This window comes from Crocuta crocuta, unplaced genomic scaffold (assembly GCF_008692635.1).
Source record: "Crocuta crocuta isolate KB4526 unplaced genomic scaffold, BGI_CrCroc_1.0 scaffold479, whole genome shotgun sequence".
Lineage (NCBI taxonomy): Eukaryota > Metazoa > Chordata > Mammalia > Carnivora > Hyaenidae > Crocuta > Crocuta crocuta.
This window is the reverse complement of record NW_027531875.1, coordinates 3,523,190-3,547,428: the sequence shown is the minus strand read 5'-3', so window position 1 is coordinate 3,547,428 and position 24,239 is coordinate 3,523,190. Positions and strand designations below refer to the sequence as shown.

The 24,239-nt window shown below is 34.8% G+C and overlaps 1 protein-coding gene across 3 annotated transcripts in view; it reads left to right on the top strand.

Annotated features, from left to right (window-relative positions):
• CSMD3 (CUB and Sushi multiple domains 3) overlaps positions 1 to 24,239 on the top strand; it is a 1,194,711-nt gene that overhangs the window by 785,797 nt on the left and 384,675 nt on the right. For all 3 annotated transcript variants that reach the window (XM_077772930.1, XM_077772929.1, XM_077772928.1), the window contains 3 exons: positions 4,291 to 4,429; positions 12,033 to 12,220; positions 17,375 to 17,563. In XM_077772930.1, the coding sequence (XP_077629056.1) occupies positions 4,291 to 4,429; positions 12,033 to 12,220; positions 17,375 to 17,563 (516 nt within the window). The remainder of the gene's footprint in view (positions 1 to 4,290; positions 4,430 to 12,032; positions 12,221 to 17,374; positions 17,564 to 24,239) is intronic.

Genomic DNA, 24,239 nt, shown 5'->3' with positions numbered 1-24,239 from the left:
ACTTTTTCCTGTGATTGATTTCAAGTTTCATAGCATTGTGATCTGAAAGTGTGCATGGTATGATCTCAATTCTTTTATATTTATTGAGGGCTGCTTTATGTCCCAGTATGTGATCTATCTTGGAGAATGTGCCATGCGCACTTGAGAAGAAAGTGAATTCCATGGCCTCAGGATGTAGAGTTCTAAATATATCTGTCAAATCCATCTGGTCCAATGTGTCATTCAAGTCCATTGTTTCTTTAGTGATTTTCTGTCTAGTTGGTCTATCCATTGCTGTAAGTGGAGTATTAAAGTCCCCTGCTATTAGCACATTCTTATCCATAAAATTGTTTCTGTTTATGATTAATTGTTTTATATATTTAGGTACCTCCATATTTGGTGCATAGACATTTATAATTGTTAGTTCTTCCTGCAGGATAGACCCTGTAATTATTATATAATACCCTTCTTTATCCCTTGCTGCTGTCTTTAAAGTCCAGCTTGTCTGATATAAGTATAGCTACTCCAGCTTTCTTTTGACTTCCAGTAGCATGATATATATTTCCACATTGCCCTACTTTTAATCTGAAGGTGTCCTCCAGTCTAAAATGAGTTTCTTGTAGACAGCAAATTGGTGGATTTTGTTTTTTTTATCCATTCTGCTACCCTATGTCTTTTGATTGGAGCATTCAGCCCATTTACATCAGTGTTATTATTGAAATATAAGGGTTTAGAGTCATTGTGTCCTTTGTGGGATTCATACTTGTGGTGGTGTCTCTAGTATCTTGAGTTCCTTGCAACATTTCCCTCAGAGAGTCCCGCTCAGGATTTCTTGTAGAGCTGGTTTAGTGGTGGCAAATTATTTCAATTTTTATTTATTTTGAAAGACTTTTATCTCTCCTTCTATTCTGAATGACAGGCTTGCTGGATAGAGGATTCTTAGCTGCATATTTTTTCTCTTCATCACATTGAAGATTTCCTGCCATTCCTTTCTGGCCTGCCAAGTTTCAGTAGATAGGTCTATCACCACCCTGATAGGTTTCCCTTTGTATCTTAGGGCCCTTTTATCCCTAACTGCTTTCAAAATTCTCTCTTTGTCCTTATATTTTGCCAGTTCCATATGATATGTAGTGCAGAAGATTGATTCAAGTTACATCTGAGGAGAGTTCTCTGGGCCTCTTAGATTTCAGTGTCTGTTTCCTTCCCCAAATTGGAGAAGTTTTCTGCTATAATTTGTTCAGGGACTCCTTCAGCACCTTTCCCTCTCTCTTCCTCTTCTGGGATTCCTGCAATATGGATATTGTTCTGTTTGATTGTATCACTGAGCTCTTGAACTCTTCTTTCATGTTCCTGGATCAGTTTATCTCTCTTTCTCTCAGCTTCCTCTTTTTCTATGTGTCTTCTAAATCACTTATTCTCCTTTCTGCCTCTTTAATCCATGCATTAGATGCCTCCATTTTATTATGTATCTCATTTATAGGATTTTTTAAATTCATCACACCTATTTTTGAGCTCCATAGTCTTTGTAGCAATAGTTTCTCTGATGTCTTCCATGCTTTTTTCAAGCCCAGTGATTAATTTTTTGACTGTTGTTCTAAACTCTTGTCCAGTTATGTTGCTTACATCTGTTTTGAGCAGTTCTTTAGCTGTCATTTCTTCCTGGAATTTTTTTGGAGAAGAGTTCTTCTGTTTCATCATTTTGGTTAGCTTTTTATCTCTTGTTAATTTTAAAAGCTTGTTGTGCACTCTGCCCTTGCGGGTTCTGCTGTATTAAAGAGGGCTCTTTGACTGTCCGGGGCCTGTCCATTCAGGAAATGTTCTTTGAATGGTGTCTCTTGGTTTCTCTTGTTGAGACTATGGTTATTTTGTTTCCCTATTCGTAGTGGTATTTGTGACTCTCCACCATGTGTACTTTGGCTTGTTTCTTGAGGTAGCCCTGGAAAAAGAAAACAGACAACTACACAGGGAACAAAGGTACACAAACACACTGACATATCCAACAAACATGCAAACTGAAAGGGAAAAAGAAAGAGAAAAAAGGATGGCCAAAAAACAAAACAATACAAAAAAGAGGAAGGAGGGAAGAGAAATAATAAAAATTAAAATTAATAAAATATTGAAAAAAGAAGAAAAGAGAAAAAAGAAAAAAAATCTGAAAGACAAAGGACAGTCTAAAGGCATGAAACCAGAATTCCCAGCTACAAATAAAGAGCCAGGTGTATGCAGTATTGATGGAAGAGCATATACAAAGAGAAATGACAGGGCAGGGAGGAAGCGAAATTGGAAATGAAATGACCAGGCAGAGAGACTAAGAGGCAATCAGAGAAACTATATAGTCTGATTACTTCAGAGAGAGAGAAAAAGGTAGCGGTGGAGGTGTAGAGTGTACATCTAGAGAATGGATTAAATGTGACTGTTTAAGGCAACCAGTGACCAGAGTGCCCCCACCAGCAGGGTGGAGGGTTACAAATGAGAAAAGGGAGATTATATCTGAATAGAAGGAATTATCTAGGATTAATCACGGCAGTGCATCCATGTTGGTCTTGCCCCAAGCTCAAGTAAAAAAAAGAAAAAAACCCACTGCGACCACCACCAACAAAAAAACAGCTCTCTGATGGGGATGGGCGTGGATTGATACAGGCAGGTCTCCCCTCCACTGTGCCCTGCTGGCTCCTCCCTGCTCCTTGAGGCCCCGCCTTGGTGGTTGGGAGAAAAATGGTGTCGTCCCAGTCCCTTCTCAACCAAGGGTGGCAAATCACTCCTTTGGGTCTGATCTCCCTGTGCTGAGGATGTAGCCAAGGTGGGCTGAGTTCTATGCCCCACGCCCCGCCTCGTTTCCAGGTCCTGGTCCGAGGGCTTTGTATATACCTCCCGAAACAGTCCTGCAGGTCAGGTCGCAGCTTCCCTGCTGCCAGGGGTGCAGGGCGGGTGGGGGGAACGTGTTGTAGCCTCAGATCCGCCGAGGTCAAACAGGATACAACCTGTGATCTGAGGCCTCTATGCCCCCCATGCCTGTGGAGAACGCAGCAGCCTCAGGCGCAGCGTCCACGCCGCCACCGGGGATGGTGCCAGAAGCACAGCAGAGCAGTTTTTCCTGGCGCCTTCTGGGACCGGGGGCACCTAGTTCAAAGTCAGCACCCCAGCCAGAACTAAAAAACACTCTCCAAGCTGAGGTTTTCTCTTCTCCAGGCACGGTTCTCTGAGCAATGAGCAATCTCAGCTTCTCGTTCCTTCCCCCTCCCCCAGCCTCACACAAGCCGGGTTCCCTCCCCTCCCTCTGTATCTCCAGGTCCTGGCTGCTTTTATCTTCCCCAGTTTGCACTCACGCATTTATGAGGTTTCCTTCCCAGTGTACTCTGTCTCTTTCTCTTCCCAAACTCCTGTGGCTCAGTGTCCTACAGCTTCAGGTCTTCTCTGTTTGAGAGACGGGTGCAAGTGAAATGCACGGAGCTCCCTACTTCTCCGCCATCATGCCGGCCCCCTCATATAAGTAGTCAACTTGAAAGTACTTTTAAGACTTAAGAGACTTGTGAACTTTGGGCAGTTGCTTTTCTCTGGACTTGGTTTATTCTTCTCCAAAATGAGGTGTTTACACCAAAAGACCCAATCAGTACCTACTGGAATTATATATGTTATCGTTATAATTTCAATTGTGTGGAAATTGATAGAAAAGCAGATAATTATATACTCCAAATTATAAACTGAGGATTTGGATCTGATGTTAAAGGAAAAGGGGTCAAAATGGATGTCTAGGGAAGGGGGTGGTACAATGAAACTGTAATTTGAAGGATATTATTCTGACAGCTGGACTGAAGCAAGAGAGAAATCAGCAGTTGGAAAAATCAGGAAAGGTGCAGAATCAATGAAGGCCCTGATTGTAGTAAGGACTCTGGAATAAGGAAGATTAGAGTTTCAGACAATGTGTAGCGTGAATTACCTGTATTTGATAGTGTAAGTCAGAAAATGAAAGAGAGAGAAACTAAAACTAACAATTTACATTGTTTTGAAGCTTTGAACATGAAAATGATGCATGAGAATGTATCTCGTGCCTCCATTAAAGGACATTATTAGGAGACTTGAGGATATTCAGTTTATCTGACATACTGAGTGCATAACTGTGCTATATTTCAAAAAGTAAACTAATTTTTCTCAGAAAAATAATCATTCAGGAGTAGAAGGACCAGATGTAGTTTTACCTTCAAAAAGTTATTAAATAGCATTTATTTAAAAATTATAGTCGATACTCATAATACTTTCTACAACTTGTTATAAAAGTTCTATTCTTACTTGTTCTCTGATTTCCTTTTTCAGCTCCATGTGGTGGCCATTTTTCAGCTCCCAGTGGATTGATCCTCTCACCAGGATGGCCAGGATACTATAAAGACTCTTTGAACTGTGAGTGGGTGATTGAAGCTGAACCTGGACACTCTATCAAAATTACATTTGAAAGGTCTCTACAAATCTTTTTCTACCTTAAAAAAATACGTATTATCTAAAACAATAGTTGGCGTGATCTATTTTATTTACTAAATCAATGTATAATTTTATCATAATAGTCAATTTCTGTGCCTTGAATGCTCCAGACATTTCTCCCTTTTAACCTTTCAGCCTGCTGTCAAGTTGCTTTCCTATTTGTTTAAAGTTCTATAAAAACTATTGAGATAAGAAAGATGGACATTTTTGACACACACACACACACACACACACACACGGCACACTACCAAAATATGAACACGTGGCCTTTAACTTAATGTGCTTAGTTGTCCTATGTATATTTTTTAATTAAAAAAGTTTAATGTTTATTTCTCTTTGAGAGAGAGACAGATACAGAGTGTGATTGGGGGAGGGCAGAAAGGGAAGGAGAGACAGAATCTGAAGCAGGCTTTGGGTCCTGAGCTGTCAGCACAGAGCCTGATGTGGGGCTCAAACCCACAAACTGTGAGATCATGACCTGAGCCAAAGATGGACACTTTAACCAAGTGAGCCACCCAGGTACCCTTTATTTGTCCTATATTTTAAAGGGCCTGCATGTTCTGCTGTATTTCAAAAGGCAAAAGTGTTAAAACATATTTGAATTTATACTGTATTACAGCCTCAGACGCTTAAGCATACTACCCACGTCCGTATACCTACAAGTCCTTCAAAAACAAGACTATGTCAAATTCATGCGTATTAATGATTGGCCAGTTGAGGATTTTTTTTCCTAAGAAAACTAATCTTATTGATCAAATAATATATACCATGAGAGACCATATTAATGATTACAAAGTTAAGAGAATGAAACTTCAGGTCTGTGCTTGGGTCCATATTCACAAATGGAAATGGACGTATTTATGTAAATTCATAATTATATTATTGACTCCTGTCATCTTCCAATCCCTTTATTTAAAAGAATAAGGAACCAGGGTACCTTGGTGGCTCATTAGGTTAAATGTCTGACTCTTGATTTTGCCTCAGGTCATGATCACAGGGTCTTGGTATGGAGACCTGCCCAGATTCTCTCTCCCTCTGCCACTCCCCAACTGGCCCTTACACTTTCTCTCTCTTTCTCTGTCTCACTAAAAAATAAAAAGATTAAAGAAAAAGAATCTTTGTAAGTGTTGTATTCATGTGGAAGTCATACAAATATATAACTATAGCGGAATTATGCTGATGATTGAATTTTACAAACTTAACATGATCCTTCCCTAATTCAAGAGGGTCTTCAGTGAATTAATCTGTCCATACTCGTGTTAAAAGTTGAGAAGAAAACAAATTCTATTTGACAGATGTTAGTAGTAAACATTCACCTGAGGCCATCCTATCTTACTGTGGCCCACACAATGTTCCCACAACTGTATTAGTTTGCTAGGGCTGCCACAACAAGACACCGCAGATTATGTTGCTTAAACAACGGAAATGTACCTCCTTACGGTATGGAGGCCAGAGATCTGACATCAAGGTGTCAGCAGGATTGTTTCTTCTGAGCCTTTGTCCTTGGCTTGTAGATGGCCATCTTCTCCCTGTGTCTTCACATGGTCTTTCCTCAGTGTGTGTCTGTTTCCTAATTTTCTCTTCTTATAATGATACTGGTCATATTGGATCACTCATGATCTCATTTTACCTTAATGATTTCTTTAGAGGAACTTTTTTCCAAATACAGGCAAATTCTGAGGTATTAGAGGTTAGGACTTGACATAGGAATTTTAGGGGGACACAAATCAGCCTATAACAATGAACATTAAAAAAAAGAAAAAGTTTATATTTAGAGAGGCACCTGGGTGGCTCCATCAGTTAAGTGTCTGACTCTTGATTTCAGCTCAGGTCATGATCTCACAGTCCTGAGATGGAGCCCTGAGTCAGACTCTGCACTGCACCTGGAGCCTGCATGGAATTCTCTCTCCTTCTCCCTTTGCCCCTCTCCTGTTCACTAGCATGCTCTCTCTCTCTCTCCCTCAAAAGAAAAAATATATATATTTAGGATACTTTGGCAGAGTTTTCTGTGGTGATATTGAAACCGTATCCTTTAAGATATACAGCTTGCAATGCCATAGCAATTTTAGTGAAAAGCATACTATTTATTCAGAATAAATCTTCATCAAATAACAGTGTTCCGTGAATGTGGGACCCAAATTAACCAAACCTACTTTATCCCACAGATTTCGATTTTTCTTTGGAATATACAGTATAAAATAATAATGATCATATCATTGAGTAGTTTTAAAAATTTAATGATTTGTTCCTAAGAATTCACTTTCTCCACTTTCCAGCTGACTCAAATGATAGATGGCTTGAAAAATAGCTTATTTTCATTATTTTATATCTAATTTTTAAATATTGCATAAGCGTAAAATACTATCAATAGAAAATTAGTTTAAGTTTTATTAACACAAAGTGCATTATTATATTGAAAAGTATCCCTTGGTTTACTGACATGAGTTATTAAACATCATTAAATAAATAAATAACATCTTTCAGCTCTAATTAGGCTAAATAGAGTTGCCAACCTGAGAGGTGAATTGAAAAGCAGTGCTTACAATTCAGAGTACCACCCTTGTGACTTTTGATTTTGTACTTTTGTTTGAAGACACATTTTCTCTGTCCCAGGTTTTTAACATGTATGTCGTATCCCTCCCAATAGGCAGTTACATGGGCCTCTTTGCTGCTTGCTCTCTTGTGTAGATACCGTCCGAATTCTCTAACGTGAATTCATGTACATTACAGCCTATGTTCTAAACTTACCTTCTGGTAAAAGAAAATCTTTTCAGCAATTTTTATAAGCTGTAATACCAGTTAAATAGACAAAAAACTCAATTTAATTTTGACAAATACAGTTACTTAGCACTTTTTACTCTTGCCACTTTCTTATTCTATTAACTGCTTACTGAGACACAAATCCTTTAAGTTAGGCTATGAGCAAGCATCACACTGAAAAGTGATTTTTAGTGCTAGGGTTTGTGCTTAGCAACAACAAACGGTTTTGTAGAGGAACCAGAACAGGCGTCAGGTGAGAAATGATTCCTAGAGTCCAAAGATTTTGACTTCCCTTGAGCACTACTGAGCAAGTCTTGTCAACTGTGCCTTTTGTCTTAGTCTCTAAATCACACTCTGAGGTAAATTTTAAACCTCATAGCTCCTTCACCTCCTTGATACCAATACCAATTTCTGTGTATAATATAGTATGATACACACACACACACACACACACACACACACACACACACACACATATATGTGTTGGAGTTATTTGAAAGGAAAATTATTTAAATGTGTGTGTGTATATATATATAAAATTCCTTGTTAATTAGCTCAAACCCTGAATGTATTAAGAGTTAGAAATGCCCTAAGAATTTATTGATGTTGGGGTGCCTGGATGGCTCAGTCAGTTAAGTGTCCGACTTCGGCTCAGGTCATGATCTCACAGTTAGTGGGTTCGAGCCCCGTGTTGGGCTCTGTCCTGACAGCCTGCTCAGAGCCTGGAGCCTACTTCAGATTCTGTATCTCCTTCTCTCTCTGACCCTCCCTGGCTCACGCTGTCTTTCTCTCTCTCTCTCTCTCAGAAATAAATAAAACATCAAAAAAAAAAAAAAAGAATTTATTAATGTTATTTTCACTATTTTAGAATAGATGGTGTGTAGCTATATCGTATATTGCTTTTTAATTTTAGTGTTTTTTTTTAAGAATTCAGACTTTATTTATTTTAGTTATATAAAGTTATATAAAACGAAATGTTCATTTGGCAACTGGAGTCCTCTATCTACCCTTCCCCCTGCCCACACATACACACACAGACATACACACAAGCCCATTAGATTCTTGAGTTGGAGTTATTTGAAAGGAAAATTATTTAAATATCTTCCTCTATTTCTTCCTTCCTAAAGCTCCTTTAATGGTATAAGATTGCTTTAGGGTTGTCCACAGGCATTGTGCTTGGTCAAAAAACTGATTCTTTTAAAATAATCCACATCTTAAAGAGCTGTCACATGGTTAGGTGTAGCTCAGCAATGAAGCAGTGAGAAAGTGACTTCATCAAGTTAAAAAATAAGTGAGAATTTTATTCATGAGGTGGAGGCATAAAATAGTTACCCTGAAATCAGAGACATGTACATCTATCACTTCCTTGTTTACTGACCCTGTAGTATCTCAGTGCTTCATTTTTCCATAAGATTGTTTTGAGAAGTAAGATATCATCTCTGAAATAGCAAACAAGAATTACATTCTTGAGAAACTTAATTCCCTTCTGATTTCCAACCAAGCTATTGTAAGAACACTAGTTGCAAACTCTAATAATTTTTGTCATTCTGAGAATAATTTTACAGAATTTTGTTCTAATTAGTGAATTTTATTTATTATTGAGTTATGTCACTTTCTTTCTAATACCCAGGGATAACTTAAATTAATTTGGTTCAAGTGAAAATTTAAACAAATACTATGACTAAGATGTGGCATAGCTATTTTCCTATATTATCAAATGTAGCAATTGTTTACAATTGTTCAAATCTATAGAAGAAAAGGAAGAACTAAAAAATTACAAATACATTAGCCATCAGTTGGCTTCTTGAAATTATCTCAAGTATGTTAAGCCAATGAAATCTTAAGAAATCAAATTTTCTATAAAGTACAAAACAAAATAATAATGCCAAATAATATATGTGGTTTTTTTTAAAGTATTTATCTCTTCTTAACATAGTCAAACAGTTTGCAAGTCTCATTTTCAGATCTGCAGAGGAATTTTGCTTTGTTTCTTCCAACAGTTTCTGAACTTTCTCAATATTTGGCAGCTTTTTAAGCCATCTTTCTATCCCTTTTCTTGTCTTCAACTCCTAGGCCACAGCCAGCAGTATCAGTCTTCCAGACAGTGACTGTTGTTTTTATTTTTAAATTAATGAGGACTATTTCAATTTGGTCAGAATGGGTTTGGATTACATCAAGAATGTTTTTAAAAGACAACAAAAATAGAGTAAGATTAGGTCAATTTCATTTTTAATATCATCTAGTGGTTCCATAACATTTGTTTATGATATACACTAACTTTAATGTCATAAACAAATAACACTAGATTGAGGCAATTTATGAGAAATGTATAGAACTATCTTGAAACACAAAATGAAACAAATTCAGATTATTGTGTAACCCGAATTCGTTTCCCTGTTATTGTAATGTATTTTTATAGTTCCTTGGGGCAAATCTGTGATGATTTTCTTTTTAAGGATTCACTCCTACTAAACACTGTTCTCTATATCACCAGTTAATGTTGTTATTCTATTAAGAGTTGTCCCTTTATGTTTCAATTCAAAGTAATCTCTGTCTCTTCTGTGCATTTTAATTTGGTTATTATCACCTGACTATCGAAATGAAACTCCAATTTTAATACTACNTAATCTCTGTCTCTTCTGTGCATTTTAATTTGGTTATTATCACCTGACTAACTATTGAAATGAAACTCCAATTTTAATACTAGAATAGACTGACTACAAAACAACCAAATAATGGATTCACAATGTCCCATTGTCTGATCATTTACTTAAAGGACATAGTGTATTCCTATATATTTCCTATTCTAAATCGTATTATTGGAAAAGTTATTTTTAGACCAATGCAGTATATTCCATATTACAAAATAAAAACTAAGATAACTTATGGAATTAATTCATTTTACTAAATTTACTGCTTACCAGGCTGTAAAAGTGGTTCAGATGGAAAAATATTTCAGTTGCACTTCTTAAATAGTATTGAATTGTACATGTAATTTTTGCTACTTATATGCTGCATTTATAATTATATTTTATAATGAAATAAAGCTTCTGGTTTTTAAATTTCCATTCATTTGTTTGAACCAGGTTTTGAGTTTTATTTGGTTTTGTTATTTGAAGAATAATATAGTTTAATTTTGTAATACTGGAACAGGCTGGTAGGTGTGTAGTAAAGTGATCTTTTGAAAGTTGATGGACATTTTAACTAAAAATTATTTTTGAGAGCATACTGGAGATAACTAGTTACCAAAAATGCATTGGAAGATACATTTTAATTTTTTTAAGTTTATTTATTTATTCTTGAGAGAAAGAGAGAGCAAAAGTCAAGCAGGGGAGGGGCTGAGAGAGAGAGAGAGAGGGAGAGAGAGAATCAAGAGTTGGTCACTTAAACAACTGAGCCACCCAAGCGCCCTGCAAGATACATTTTAAAAGGATGAAAAGGGTTCATGGTAAACACTAAAGTATCTAAGTATATTCAATGCTTTTTATAAAGTTGGTAACAGCCATAGAGAAAAGGAAGATACTTTTGTCTTTAAACTATATTAATTCTTTCATTTATCCAAAATATATTTATTGAGTGCCTGCCATATTCAGAGCATTGTCAAACACAGACACCATTTGACCTTACGGAACATATAGACTCTTAAAGGAGACATCTATCAAACAAGCAAACACAACTGTGATTGGTATCACAAAAGGTGCAATAAAATGAAGCAATATAGTAGGGAAACTAACCTACACTGAGGTCAGGAAAGGGCTGCTTTTGGACATATTTAAGCTGAAAACTGGAGGATATGTAGGGAAACATTGGTGAAAATAGGAAAGGAATTTCCTAGGCTGCAGGATCAAGGCAATAAGTTGCTCAATTTTCCATGATTCCAAGTAAAGGTTTTCCACAGCTATGATTTCTGAATCTGATTCAGAACATTGTATGATCTTGAAGTGCAGGAAGGAACACAAAATGTTATTTTGTTGATAGTATTTATGCATGTTAAAATATTGTTGATCTGTGTTGATCACAATTTATAAAAGTTACATCTTCTAAAATAATGGAAAATGATAGCAGTTAACAACCACCAAAACTCTAAAAATACAACTGACCAACTTTGCATAGCTTAATATAGTCATTAGGGACAGAGAGACTTGGGTGTGAACCATTTAAGTTCTGTGGGCCTCAGTTTTCTTACCTGCAAACTGAGTATAATAAGAGCTCGCTTACTGAGTTAGTGTGAGGCTTGGATAGGTGAATATAGATAAAGTATTTAGCAAGATCCTCAAGCACTTAGTGAACATCAACTACATCATCATTTTGTCATTACCTACTTATAATTAGAACCACTATTTTGAAATAAAAACTATATATAATTTGTAATGGCCAAAATACATGGCCAAAAGGACCGTTCTATAAATCAGAAGTCAGATTTGAAATATATACAAAATTGATATGAGAATCTGATTGTCCATTTGAAGATAAATATGAATCACAGTTTTCCATGAAATGAAACAGATAAAAGAAAAATGACTCCCAAAATATGTGTGGTTAATGAAAAGGCCATTTACTTACTGAGGATGTTCCATAATATTTGAAAGAAAGAAATCTTACTTATGAACAACAAATGTATGCACATACCTCTTTAATGATAATTTTCCATACGAAAAAGAGCTTCAGATGAGGTCTTAAGTGATATATGATATTAGATAAGCTAAAGAAAACTTATAAAAATGGTAAATAATTTAGTTTTAAAATAGCAATTGGAATTAATACTTTCCTTATAGTGTTATTCTAATACATATATTTCTACATGTGTCTCTTAATCTTAGATTTCAGACTGAACTGAATTATGATGTTCTGGAAGTTCATGATGGGCCCAATCTGCTGTCGCCCTTGCTTGGATCTTACAATGGCACACAAGTGCCCCAGTTTCTATTCAGTAGCAGTAATTTCATATACCTTCTATTTACAACAGACAACAGCCGTTCTAATAATGGTTTCAAGATACATTATGAAAGTAAGTAATGGCAAAATATTTTTTGATTTCCCTATTCTGTTTTCCCTACATTTGGTATTACCATTGTATCATTAAAAGAACAAGATTTATTAAGAAAATACAATTAAAGCTTTCTTTGACTGAAGAGAATGCTAATGGTTTACCAGATAATGCATTTTAGTAAATTCTACAAAAGATTTTTCAACAATATCTCCCTAACATCATTATGAAAGGAAATACTAAGGGATTGTCAGATGTATCAAATAACAAATTTTTAAAAAATGAGTTTCTGTACTAGTAATTTTGTATCATTCTGAAATGCCAATAATAGTAAATATCAATCTAAGATGTATGTGAACATTAACAAATTCTTTTAGCATGTGCTTCATAAATTCAATCATTCTTTTACATTTTACCTATATTAATTGCGCACATTTTCCATTTAAAATATTCAATTTTATTTTGTACAAAATATTGAAAAGTATATTAACATTGAAAAGTAAAGCTCATACACATATATCAAAAATAACTAACATAACTGCTCAAAGACTGCATGGTAACACGAGCTGTAAGTCACAGTGTTGAAATCAGCTTGTAATAATCCCACTTAGAGTCTTATTTAAAAAATCTAAAATACATGTGATATTTAAAAATAATTTGATGCTGATATATACATAGAAATAAGCCTTTTTATTTATAAAGATTTGGCATATTTACACATACACGTAAACTCATATATGCATGCATTTTCATCTCAGGGTGCATCGCTACATATCTTCATATGAAAAGCAGTTTTGGTGAAATGGTTCTAATAGCCCATTTAAAAGGGCTACTGCCAAGACATCTTTTTATCAGATGCAGATAGGTATTATATCACTTCTTTTTATATTCAAATCTCCAAAACCCCCTCCCCCCCAAGAAAAAAATGTCTGCATTTGAAATGTATAACTTTATATTCCATATTGGATGTCTTTTTGGTAGATCTGGTCAATGGGATCATGAGGTTTTAAAATGAATATCAGTATATATTCATTGTTTTAAAAATTATATTTTCATAATATTTTCAATTATATTAACTTAGCTTTATTTAGAGCTTTATGTCATGGAAATATATTTCTTAGATATTATTATAAAATGTAATAAGAGGATTAACACATACTTAGAAATTAAAATAAAGTGAGATTTTTGGTTTGATATGTCTGTGTTAAAATTGAGTCAGAGTTGCTTTTTGTAATCGATTTCAAAATTCATTCTTACTAGCAATTCATTTTTATCAGTATGTTACAAAGGGGCAGTCACCTTTTCCTTTAATCCAGTGCTGTATTCTATGCCTAACAAATCACATTCAATCCCACTCCAGCACAGGTGTGTGGTCAGGTACAGGAAATTTTAAAAATTAAACAACACATGCAAGTGTGATTATAATAGCTAGCACAAAGTCCTCAAAGAATGATAGCTTTTATAGTTTTTTCCTTGAAAATTAATCAGAAGAGGAATTAAAATGAGATGTCAAGCTCAAATATATCCCTTTGTTGTAAAAGAAATTATTAGCCAACACTTGTTAAAGAAAGCAGAGCAGACTTTTATTACAGTAGAGCAGGATTTCATATAAAGGGAGAGAGATTGAACTCAGCTCTGACTACAAGTGGGAATTTCTAGTCACAGAGCAGAGTGGGGATCAGTGTATGGGAAATTGCTAAGAGGGACCATGAGGGTTAAGAGAAATCTGGCTAAGCCCTTTTTGCTAAAGGCAAACCAGAGTGAAAAGATACTGAGAGTGGGGAATAAGGAATTTGATCAGATACGCTTATCTTGGAGGGGAATTTTCAATAAACTGACCCAGCATGATTTCTGCTAAAACTGGACTAAATGGGCCACTGATGAGACCTGGTCAAAAGGATTCAAAGGAGCTGGACTAAAGTTTGATCAAGGGAGAGCATCTTTGTCAGTCAACAAATCTGTCACCCATAAGCTCTTGGTAACAGTCAAAGTTACTATTGGAGGTTAGTGACTAAAAAGGCAGAGTGGAGGCTGAGAGCTAGAGAGGCTGAGGTTGATAAAAAAAAAAACCACTGGATGTTGACTTTGGTCAAATCTGGCCAGAAGGCAAGTAATGTTCAATTTAAATTAATTTACAAGAAATCACTTCCTCTTATTTTTTATTCTATTTAGTGTTGTGGTTTAATTGCTACTATGAAATGATTTCTAACATCACAAGAATGTTGTGATTTCACAACATTTCACAACATTCTTGTGATGTTAGAAATCACATTTTTTGAAAATGTTCCTTACTTTTCAGGAACACAAACAAGCAAAGACCTATTTTTGTTGTTGTTACTTAGCATGTTTCCCAGCTGAAGCTAACCAACTATTTTTTTTTTAATGAACCATTCACAAACTCCAAAATCAGTAGAATGAAATTTAATTATTACACTATTTAAACCTATAAGAATATATTTGGTGATTGGTGAATTTCTTTTTTAGATGATACCCACTATAAAAAGAAACTTGGTTTTTCCAGGAGACTAAACTTTGATGGATTATTTGCAGTACTACAATTTCTTGCACTCCAGATTTTCATTTTATTCCGTTTGCTGGGGCACTATTTAATAGACTCTACTTTCTCTCAAAACAAGGAGATTGCAAAAACTGTACCAACAAAATAAGATTTATAGTTTTCAGAACACATTAAAAATTAGAATAATAAAAACATGGAATAGAATTTAGGAACATAACCCATTTTTTTGTTTCAATAGTTTTCCCCTCTACTTCCCAATAAAAACTCAGTATGTTGTATTTCTTTGAATACAATATAGTTAAGTCTTCTCGGATTTGTAAATAATATATAAAACAATACAATTTATATGGATACAGAACAAATTTATAGACACAGATACCCATCTCCAAAGACATATTTTTATATGCATGTATACATATATATTTTTCCAACTGTGGGAAATGAAAGACATCTAAGAAGATATACTGTTTAAATAACAGTTGTAACATTTAAAGTCAATACATATGAGAGGAGTAGAGAAATCAAAACATTTCCATCGCCTTCATCTATTTGGTTGTCAGTCAATTATGAAATATATCTTTAGGCTTCTTCTGGGAGTGCTAAATATATACAGTACAGTAAGAGACACAAAAGAAATACATGGTCTTACTTTATTCATCAATTGGAGAGATAAGAAGGACAAATGAAATTATTAACCTTATACTGTTCACTCCAAATAATCTGAAACCATTAAAATCACTTTGGGATAATTACATTTGCTTGTTTTTTGCCTTTACCATGATTTACATTGTATATGACCTCTTCAAGCACACATTTCCCTGATTTCTTAAGATTTCACTACAACATAGGAGTTTTGAATAAAAGAAACTTACATATGAGCCAGAGTATTAGAATATCATGACTTAAAGAAGAGGGCATCTAAGCTTTTCTATTACAAATTGAGATTTTGTAAGTGAAGGGATGATTGAGAGTATTTGTGGTATTAAATAAAATAGAGGGGTGCCTGGGTGGCTCAGTCAGTTAAGCATCCGACTTTGGCTCAGGTCATGATCTTGCAGTTTGTGGGTTCAGGCGCAGCATTGGGTTCTGTGCTGGCAGCTCAGAGCATGGAGCCTATTTCAGATTCTGTGTCTCCCTCTTACTCTGCCCCTTCCCTACTCATGTTCTGTCTCTGTCTGTCTCAAAAATAAATAAACTATAAAATAATAAAATAAAATAAAAAACTAATGAGAAAACTTAGCCTGACTGGTAGGAAAGATGACTACTGAGAGTTAATGGAAATTGTAAATAGTAGAGTTCAGTTCAGAAGTCTTGAATGTCAGGTGATGACTTTGAACTTGGTTTCATGAACTGTAGGGTATAAGACCAATGAAATAACATTTTTTAAGAATACATATGTCCAAAATTATATCCCAAATAGACTGGAGATGAAGGATATTGAGAGAGAGTCCAGGGATTATTGTTTGTCTTACAGAATTGAAGCGATGAAGGCCTTGGGTAGGGTAAGAGAAGTAACAAATGACATGGTGCTTTTCAGGGAGGATGGATTTCACACCTATTTTGTGGAGGAAAAACAAAACCGTGAGAAAAATTCAGAAACTCAAGGTTTCAAAGCCTTGAGTGCCTAGAAGACAAATGGTCACATGGAGAAGAGGAATATAGCAGGATAAAGTAATCGTGTTGAAGATAAAATTTTCCTTATTTTTAATTTCTTATTAAAAACAATAGCATTTAAATGAAATGAATATGTTTGATAAATATATTTAAAATATGTAATTGATCTCTTTAAAAAGTGAACTCCTATGTTTTTAGTATTATATTAAATATTTCATTTCAAGTTAGGTAGCTAATATAAATAAACCATTTCTCTTGTGAATGTGATTTAATCAGACACAATTTGAAAATGCTAATTACCCTATTATTGGGATTATCAAAACAACAGTTATTCCTTGTTTAAGTCTTTCATTTAGGAACAAGAAGGTAATTATTTATTGTACCTTATACCCCAGTTCTCAGCTCAGGGCATTTTTGCATCCCAGGGAACATTTGGCAATACATGAAGACATTTTTGGTAGTCATGCCTGGAGGAGTAGAGGCCAGGAATGCTGCTAAATATACTGCAGAGCAGAGGGCAGCCCCACAGCACAGCCATTCATTCCAAAATCTCACCAGGGTCAAGGTTGGAAAACTGTGTCTTATTAAGGGAAAGGCATTGTCATGGTATGTTGTCAGCTAGGTATTGTAAGTCACAAGGGAGATTATCATCTGGAGACACCAAGTCCCCTACAGGCTGTTGAAAACCCTGATGAGGAGCCACTGGAGCAGTTGTACTGCTTTATTAGAAAGGTACTTGTGTTTACACTTTCATTTATTGCTGTAGATTTACATCTATAGAATTTATGACAATATAAAGTTTGATAGGTAACTGTACAGTTTCAGCAGGTCCTCATATAACTAAATGATCTGAATGTGGACTTTGCAGGTAGAAAGTGTCAAAACAAGCCTGCTAAACAAATGACTGATTGTTTAAATAAGGCAATGGGCACATTCATTTATTTGTGAAAACCATAACTCAAAATTGTTTGAAGACATAGGAATCAATTTTGGCAAATCCAAAGCCATCATACTTACTCTGTCATATTCGCTTTGTCTCCTAGGTGTTACAGTGAACACTTATTCTTGCCTGGACCCTGGCATTCCTGTCCATGGCCGTCGCTATGGACATGATTTCTCCATCGGTTCCACTGTTTCATTTAGTTGTGATCCAGGTTACAGGCTGAGCCATGAAGAGCCTCTTCTATGTGAAAAAAACCACTGGTGGAGTCATCCACTCCCTACCTGTGATGGTAAGAATTAACTTGGTATGCAAAATAAGCAAATTTATAAACCAAAAAGAAATCAATATAGTATTTATAAAATGTGAGACTTAATGCACATACAAATATTTAATATTTTTTAAAGATCATCTTGAATTTTGGTAATTTTATGGCACCAGACCATTAAGAAAGAAAATAAAGAATGCATTATATGTCAACTATTCTTCAAAAAGAAAAAAAAAAAAACAGAATAAACATTGATAACCAGCCAAATTTACTCTATGCCTAACGATGGTATATATACATTTTCAAAATGTGCTGAGATAATCTGTGTAAGTTCATATTGTATGCTTCGACCTTTGACAAAAAACACTGAAAATGACAGATTGGTATTAATGAATGCATTGAAGGGAGAGAACATTACCTCCCACCTTGGAAGGCAGCATGTGCTAGTTCAGATTCTACCTAGTCACACAGCACTAGGGCAATGTACCAGACTCTCCTGTGGTGGCAAATTTCTGGTTGTGATAAGTATTACACCATTCCTTCCTTCTTCCTTGTTTCCATGTAGAATAAGTCAGAAATACTTCATTTTTCAGAATGCATGTGAAAATACAGTGGAAGAAACTGCTTCCCTAACATCGAGAAGTGTTTTCACACTTGCCTTATTGAAAAGTACACACAATGTAAATCTAGGCATTATTTGGCCCTGGGCTTTAATTTTTATTTATAACACTATTTACCACTTTTGTACTTATTCTTGTTCAAAGTGGACGATCACATTGGTCATTTTATGATTAAATTTTCAAGTACTTTCAGTACCATCATATTTTAGTAACAGCTTTAAGCCAATTTGTTTTTATAACAAGGTTTAAAGGAATCCTCAGCACATCTTCCTTATGTTTGGTACAATACTATTTATTATAGTCAGCATTCTTATGATTGTAAGTGACAGAATCCCAACTGTCACTGGTGTTAAAAAATAAAAGCTGAATTTGTTGTTTATTCAAATCTTAGAAAAGGCAGGGTTGGTATATCTCTTAAAGATAATTATAAACATGAATTCAAACCTTTTCAAGGCTCTATCCATTTTCTACCTGGGCTTTTCTCTGTGTCTTGACATAATTCTCTTTAATTATAGCTAGTCTTTTCTATATGAGGGTTTAGTGGTGGAGAATACATTCTCAGGAGCATGGAAATTTCTAGTCTCATATTTCCAGGATCAGACAAGAATGAGAGTTCTTCCTTGTTCCAGTTAGAAAAATCCAAGGAAAGATCTCTGATCAGTCCATACCTGGACCAGTTACGTTAGTAAAGGAGAAAGGCCCATTACAATTGGACTTGTCCAGGACATGTATCCATCCATTTCTATGGCTGAGATAAAAGATAGTCGTGTGAAGGTACTATGTTTGCCAGGCCCTGATAAAGCCATATATGGTTGGCATGAGTGAGTTCGCCAAGATAAAAAAGGTGGAGGTAAAGTCAGAAGAAGCAGGAGTGTAAAAATAATGCCCCAGTATATGAATATACTGAAGTTTTATTAATAATAAAAGCGAATATATCTAGAGCAACACACACACTCATCCTCTCTTGCTATTGCAACTGCAATCAACCTTACATCAGCTCATTTTTTTAATCCAACTTCCATCCTTCACACTGGAGTTATTCTATATTATACCCCATGTCAAAAATACTTAATGATTTTCTGTTGCTTATGGATTAAAGTTCAAGTTGCTAATCAAGGAATTCATGATCCTTAACCATGTGGACTCTGCCCTTTTCTGTTTTTCTCCTTCCTGCATCCTTACAAGGTATCTTTTTTTTTTTTTTAAAGATCAGATTTTGTCCCTTTGAACCTCCATCTAGATCTTTCCTCTGTTATATTCTTATTTCATCCTGAGCATAACTGGACATGGGCTGAATTTATTCATTTTTATTTAGTGACTGAGTTTTGTATAAAGCAACTACTTAATTTTACATGAACTTGAACTGAACTCAATACCCTATTACTTAGTAAACTGACTTGATTAGATCTTAAATCCAACCTAAACATTTTCCCCAGAAGAAACTAATCTAAATTTCCTAGGACAAAGGGAGGAAAAGTGAATGAATAGAATCTCCTTCCCGCATCCAAGAAAATAACCTTGATTAGCCTTGACTGCCTGGATACTTAAGGTACAGCATGCTTCACTCTCACACGGATCATCTCTGTGGTGTCTTCACAGCCCATAGTTAACTGATTCACAAAGCAAACTAGATAATGATGGCTGGTTGTAATGTGTATATATATATATACTCATTTTATCTTCAAAATAGCTGTAAAGTAGGTGGTATTATGGTCACCACTTAACAGATGAGAAAACTAAGGCAAGCAAAGATTAGGTATTTTGCCCTGTGTCAGGCAGAGTCAGGATTGAAACTCAGACAGCCTAGATCCAGATCCTATACATAAGTCCACTGTTATATTGCCCCTTGCCCACGTTCTCCACAATAGTAAAATAGTAAAATCCATTAAAATGGAAGCACAGTTATACATTTGACATTCTTTCTTCAGTGATGCCACATTTTTATTTTAAGAATTGTATATAACTATTTAAATGGTGCACTACTTGGAATATGTGACTAGAAAATGATACATTATCCTTTTTGCTATCAATTCTTGTCAGATTGAAAGAGTACTATGAATTTAGGTTCTCTTTTCTGTATACTTAGGATCAGTAAAAACTGATCCTTTTTAAAATTTATCTTGTTTTGCCATTGACCAAGGAACCTAAACCTTAGGCTAGAAATGGTTCGATTAGATTTTGTGCTATTTAGACAATTTGATGCCTATCTTTCACCAGTCAGAGTAACACCTGTATTGCCACTTATACTTTTCTTTATAGTATTTTTCATTTTCTAATACCTGTTTGTATTTACCATTCACTTTTCTACCAGAATGTCAGTTCTATACAGCAGGGACTTTGTTAAGTTTACTGCCATGTCCTCAGTGCCAGCCACAGCTCCCATCACACAGCTGAGACTCCATTAATTTGTGTTGAATGAAAGAAATTAATGAAATATACTCCCAAACCTTTGAGACATACTTAGCTATGTTTTGATTCTGCATATATATTTTCTACCTTTTGCCTCCATTTATCTTTTTTCCCCTTACACTGGAAAGTCCTAGACTTCCCCTAAACTGTATCAAAATCTTAGTCAATTTTTAAAAGTCATTGACTTACACTTTCTGTAGATAAGGCATCTAGGCAAAATCTAGCTTTTCTTAGACCTTCATTTATTTGCTATGGCATTTTTTGTTAACTTATAACCACTATTTGATTCAATAAATCAGTATTCATTAACTTTACTGTGTAGGCACTAAAGAAATATTGTTGAACATGAAAAAACACTGTCTATGTTCCTGAGCTAGTGGAGTAGATAATAGCTATACTTATTTTCTTATTTTCCTTATTATATTCATGAGATCAAGAACAATATGTTCTTCTTGTTTGTTTAACATATATTTTTAAAAAACATCTTCTGACACATCAGAGACTCTACTAACACACACATCCACACACACACATCCACACACTTTTTACTAGCTATGTTTTAGACCTCACTCTTGAATATCTCTACAATGTTTCTCATAGAACTGTGATCTGAATGGCTCTAGAGAAGGTCAGACAAGAAAAGCTAGAATAGCTTTCTGTTTTGGCCAAAAAGTGTCAAGGGTAGTGCATATGTCAAAAGTCACAGCCAGGTGATATTATCTACATAGTTGGGACATAAGATTGTCACAAGTTCTAGGGGTAAATTTGAGGTCATATGCCTGGTATGAGTCAACCCTTTAGGAACTAAGCATTGTTAATTAAGATAGCTACCCTATTTGATAGATAGTTGGGTGGACCTTATGTTCTGAATTGCCTAACACAAACCCTATTTTCACCTTTTATCTTGGCACTGCAATTTCACCCTCATATTATCCCATCTTGTTTTACAAACACTGTAGCCATCTTATTGGGGGGGGGGGTGTTAGAACTAAAAAGTTTATACAGTTAGCTCAGGATCACCCAGGTCATAGAGGCAGAACCCACAGTTGAACTGAAGGTACTTAAACTTATAATCTCCCTTATTTCTTCCATCTCATTAAAAGTTGAGTATATAGGCTAAACTAGCAAAAGAGTATATGTATTGATATTTAGTATCCAAGAGTTCAAGATAAGGAAATATTCATGGAACATAAGTAAAAAGAATTTCCGATATGGGTTTGCAGTTCAAATTGGGGAAACTTGAAATAGAAGAAAACAAATTTGAGATTAAAAACAAACAAAAATCATAATGGGATATGTGTAGGTGACTATTTCTATGCTGCATTGTAGTATTCAAAATATTTTAATGGATCTTTGTCTAGAAATTGTCTGTCCTAGTTAGACAGTTGAATGCTTGCCAGGTGTGTATCACAGCAAAGAGCAAGGTATAATTATACAGATCTGGTTTATAAAATTTAAGGGCTCGACTTTTAAGGAGACTACTATTTTAAAACTCTAATTGATACTTATCATGTGACAAAGGTAGTAATCATATGTGGTAAAAACCAGGGGGAAATAAAAGAAAATGACTACTAGCCAAGATCATTTACGTCTGGCTAATTTCCCTCAACTCATATTTTGGGCTATTGTTGTGACTTTGATGTGCTACTAATATCTGTCCTTTTATATGCTTCTCCTTCCCAGCTATTTGTTCTAATATAAAGTGACTGAGTATTTCATGTACATTTTATTATTCTCTAATTTCTCTGTTGTGTTTGACTTGATACACAATTTGTCTATTTGCCATTCACACAAACATATAAACCTATTATGTCTGTTACAAAAGTGTTTGCATCCCTAAAGACATATGGCATCCATGAGCAAGGTTGATGGAATAAACTGGAATTTCTTCAGAAGAGGTGATATATAAAAACAGAGAAGAGATTCATGACATCCTTTTTAGACACTCTCATTCTAATGAAGTTTACCTTATAAATGGCCATGTATTCTCTCAAACTGAATTTAAAAGATATTTTTGGAGAATGTTCTTAATGAACTGTATATCACTGCACCTTTTATAATATATTTGAGTACCATTTTCTATCTCTAAGTAAAAAAAAAAATCACATGTAAAATTTGCCTTCTTTAATTCATCTTATAATTTTAGTCTTCTCATGATTGATTCTAATAGACTGATTTCCTCTTATACTTTCTTAACATTCTAATAGGAAGGGAACATTTTAGGGAAGGAAACATCATCAGATTGATAGAATATTCTGTAATAAATTAACCACTTATAAAATTAATCCAACTCAGCCTACATTAGCATGTATCACTATGTATTATATCAATGCACGTGTCGTTAATTTCTTGTGATTGTTCAAAAAGCCAATATACAAAGCAAATACAATTCCAAATATTTGCAATGTAAAATAATCTCCTTTAGAAAGATGAAGGATTTCATTAGGTTGATGAAAATGATACTGTGGCTGCTGCTGATGGAAGACTGTTTCAATTACAGACAAAAACCATTGACAAATGCAAATTCATAAGATATAAATCAATTAAAGAAAAGGATACTGACACACTTAGGTTTTAGGTGCTTTCAAAAGAGAGTGATTTGAATATGAAAGGATTGAAATGAATCTCTGAGAAAATGGAAAATATCCTTGAATAATTTTTATATAGACTGATCATTTGTGGGGAATGTTACAAAGTAAACTTACTTTTGTAGAAGAAGTAAGTTGTGAAAACAAATCAATATTTGGTTTAAGAGTCTGCTTAAGTGGTGCCTAGATGGCTCAGTCAGTTAAGTGTCCCACTCTTGGTTTCTGCTCAGGTCATGATCTCCCTGTTCATGTGTTCAAGCTTCACATGGGGCTCTGCTCTGGCAGCACGGAGCCAGCCTGGGGTTCTCTCTGCCCCTCCCCTGCTTGCTCACTTTTTCTCAAAATAAATAAACATTTAAAAAGGAAAGAAAATGTATTGGTCTGTAGAATGTAAAAGTTAAAAAAAAAAAAGAGTCAGCTTAAGATCACAGACTTGGAACTAGACTGCTAGAGTTCCTATGTACTTGCCTTTTCATCTGTAAATTGTGAATAATTACAGCGCTTTTCTCATTGGGTTGATATGGGGGCTAATTGAGTTAATAAAAATAAAAGTCTTCAGAATAGTACCTGTCACACTGTAAGTTCAATATGAGTGGTAGTTTTGCTTTTGTTAAGAACTAGTGAGCAGTTGCAATTTTTCCTAAATTTTTTAAAGATATAAAATAAGGTACACATTTTCATATTTGTCATATTTTCATATTTTTAGTTTCACCCTTCAGAAAAAAAGACCTAAATCAGACTCTTTCTCCATAATTTACTATGAACTTCTATTTTTAAGTCAGTTCTTTTCAAGGTCTTTATCTCTACTAATATTCTCAAATAACAGAAGTCTCCACTGTGTCATAAAAATGTACTTAATGTTTATAATTAAAGTAATAATATAAAAGATTATTTGTAGTATATTAGTTATGGACCATTCTTCCTAAATATGTTCATGTGTTTATGGTTATCTAACTTTATTCATTTAGCTGCAGAATGTCCCTTTAATGTTCTGCCTTCAACACAGATGTTGTAGGTGTAACTGATAGAAAATTGTCAAGAAATTCTCCAAGTACAGAAAGGAAATTTGACAAAGTAGCGTTA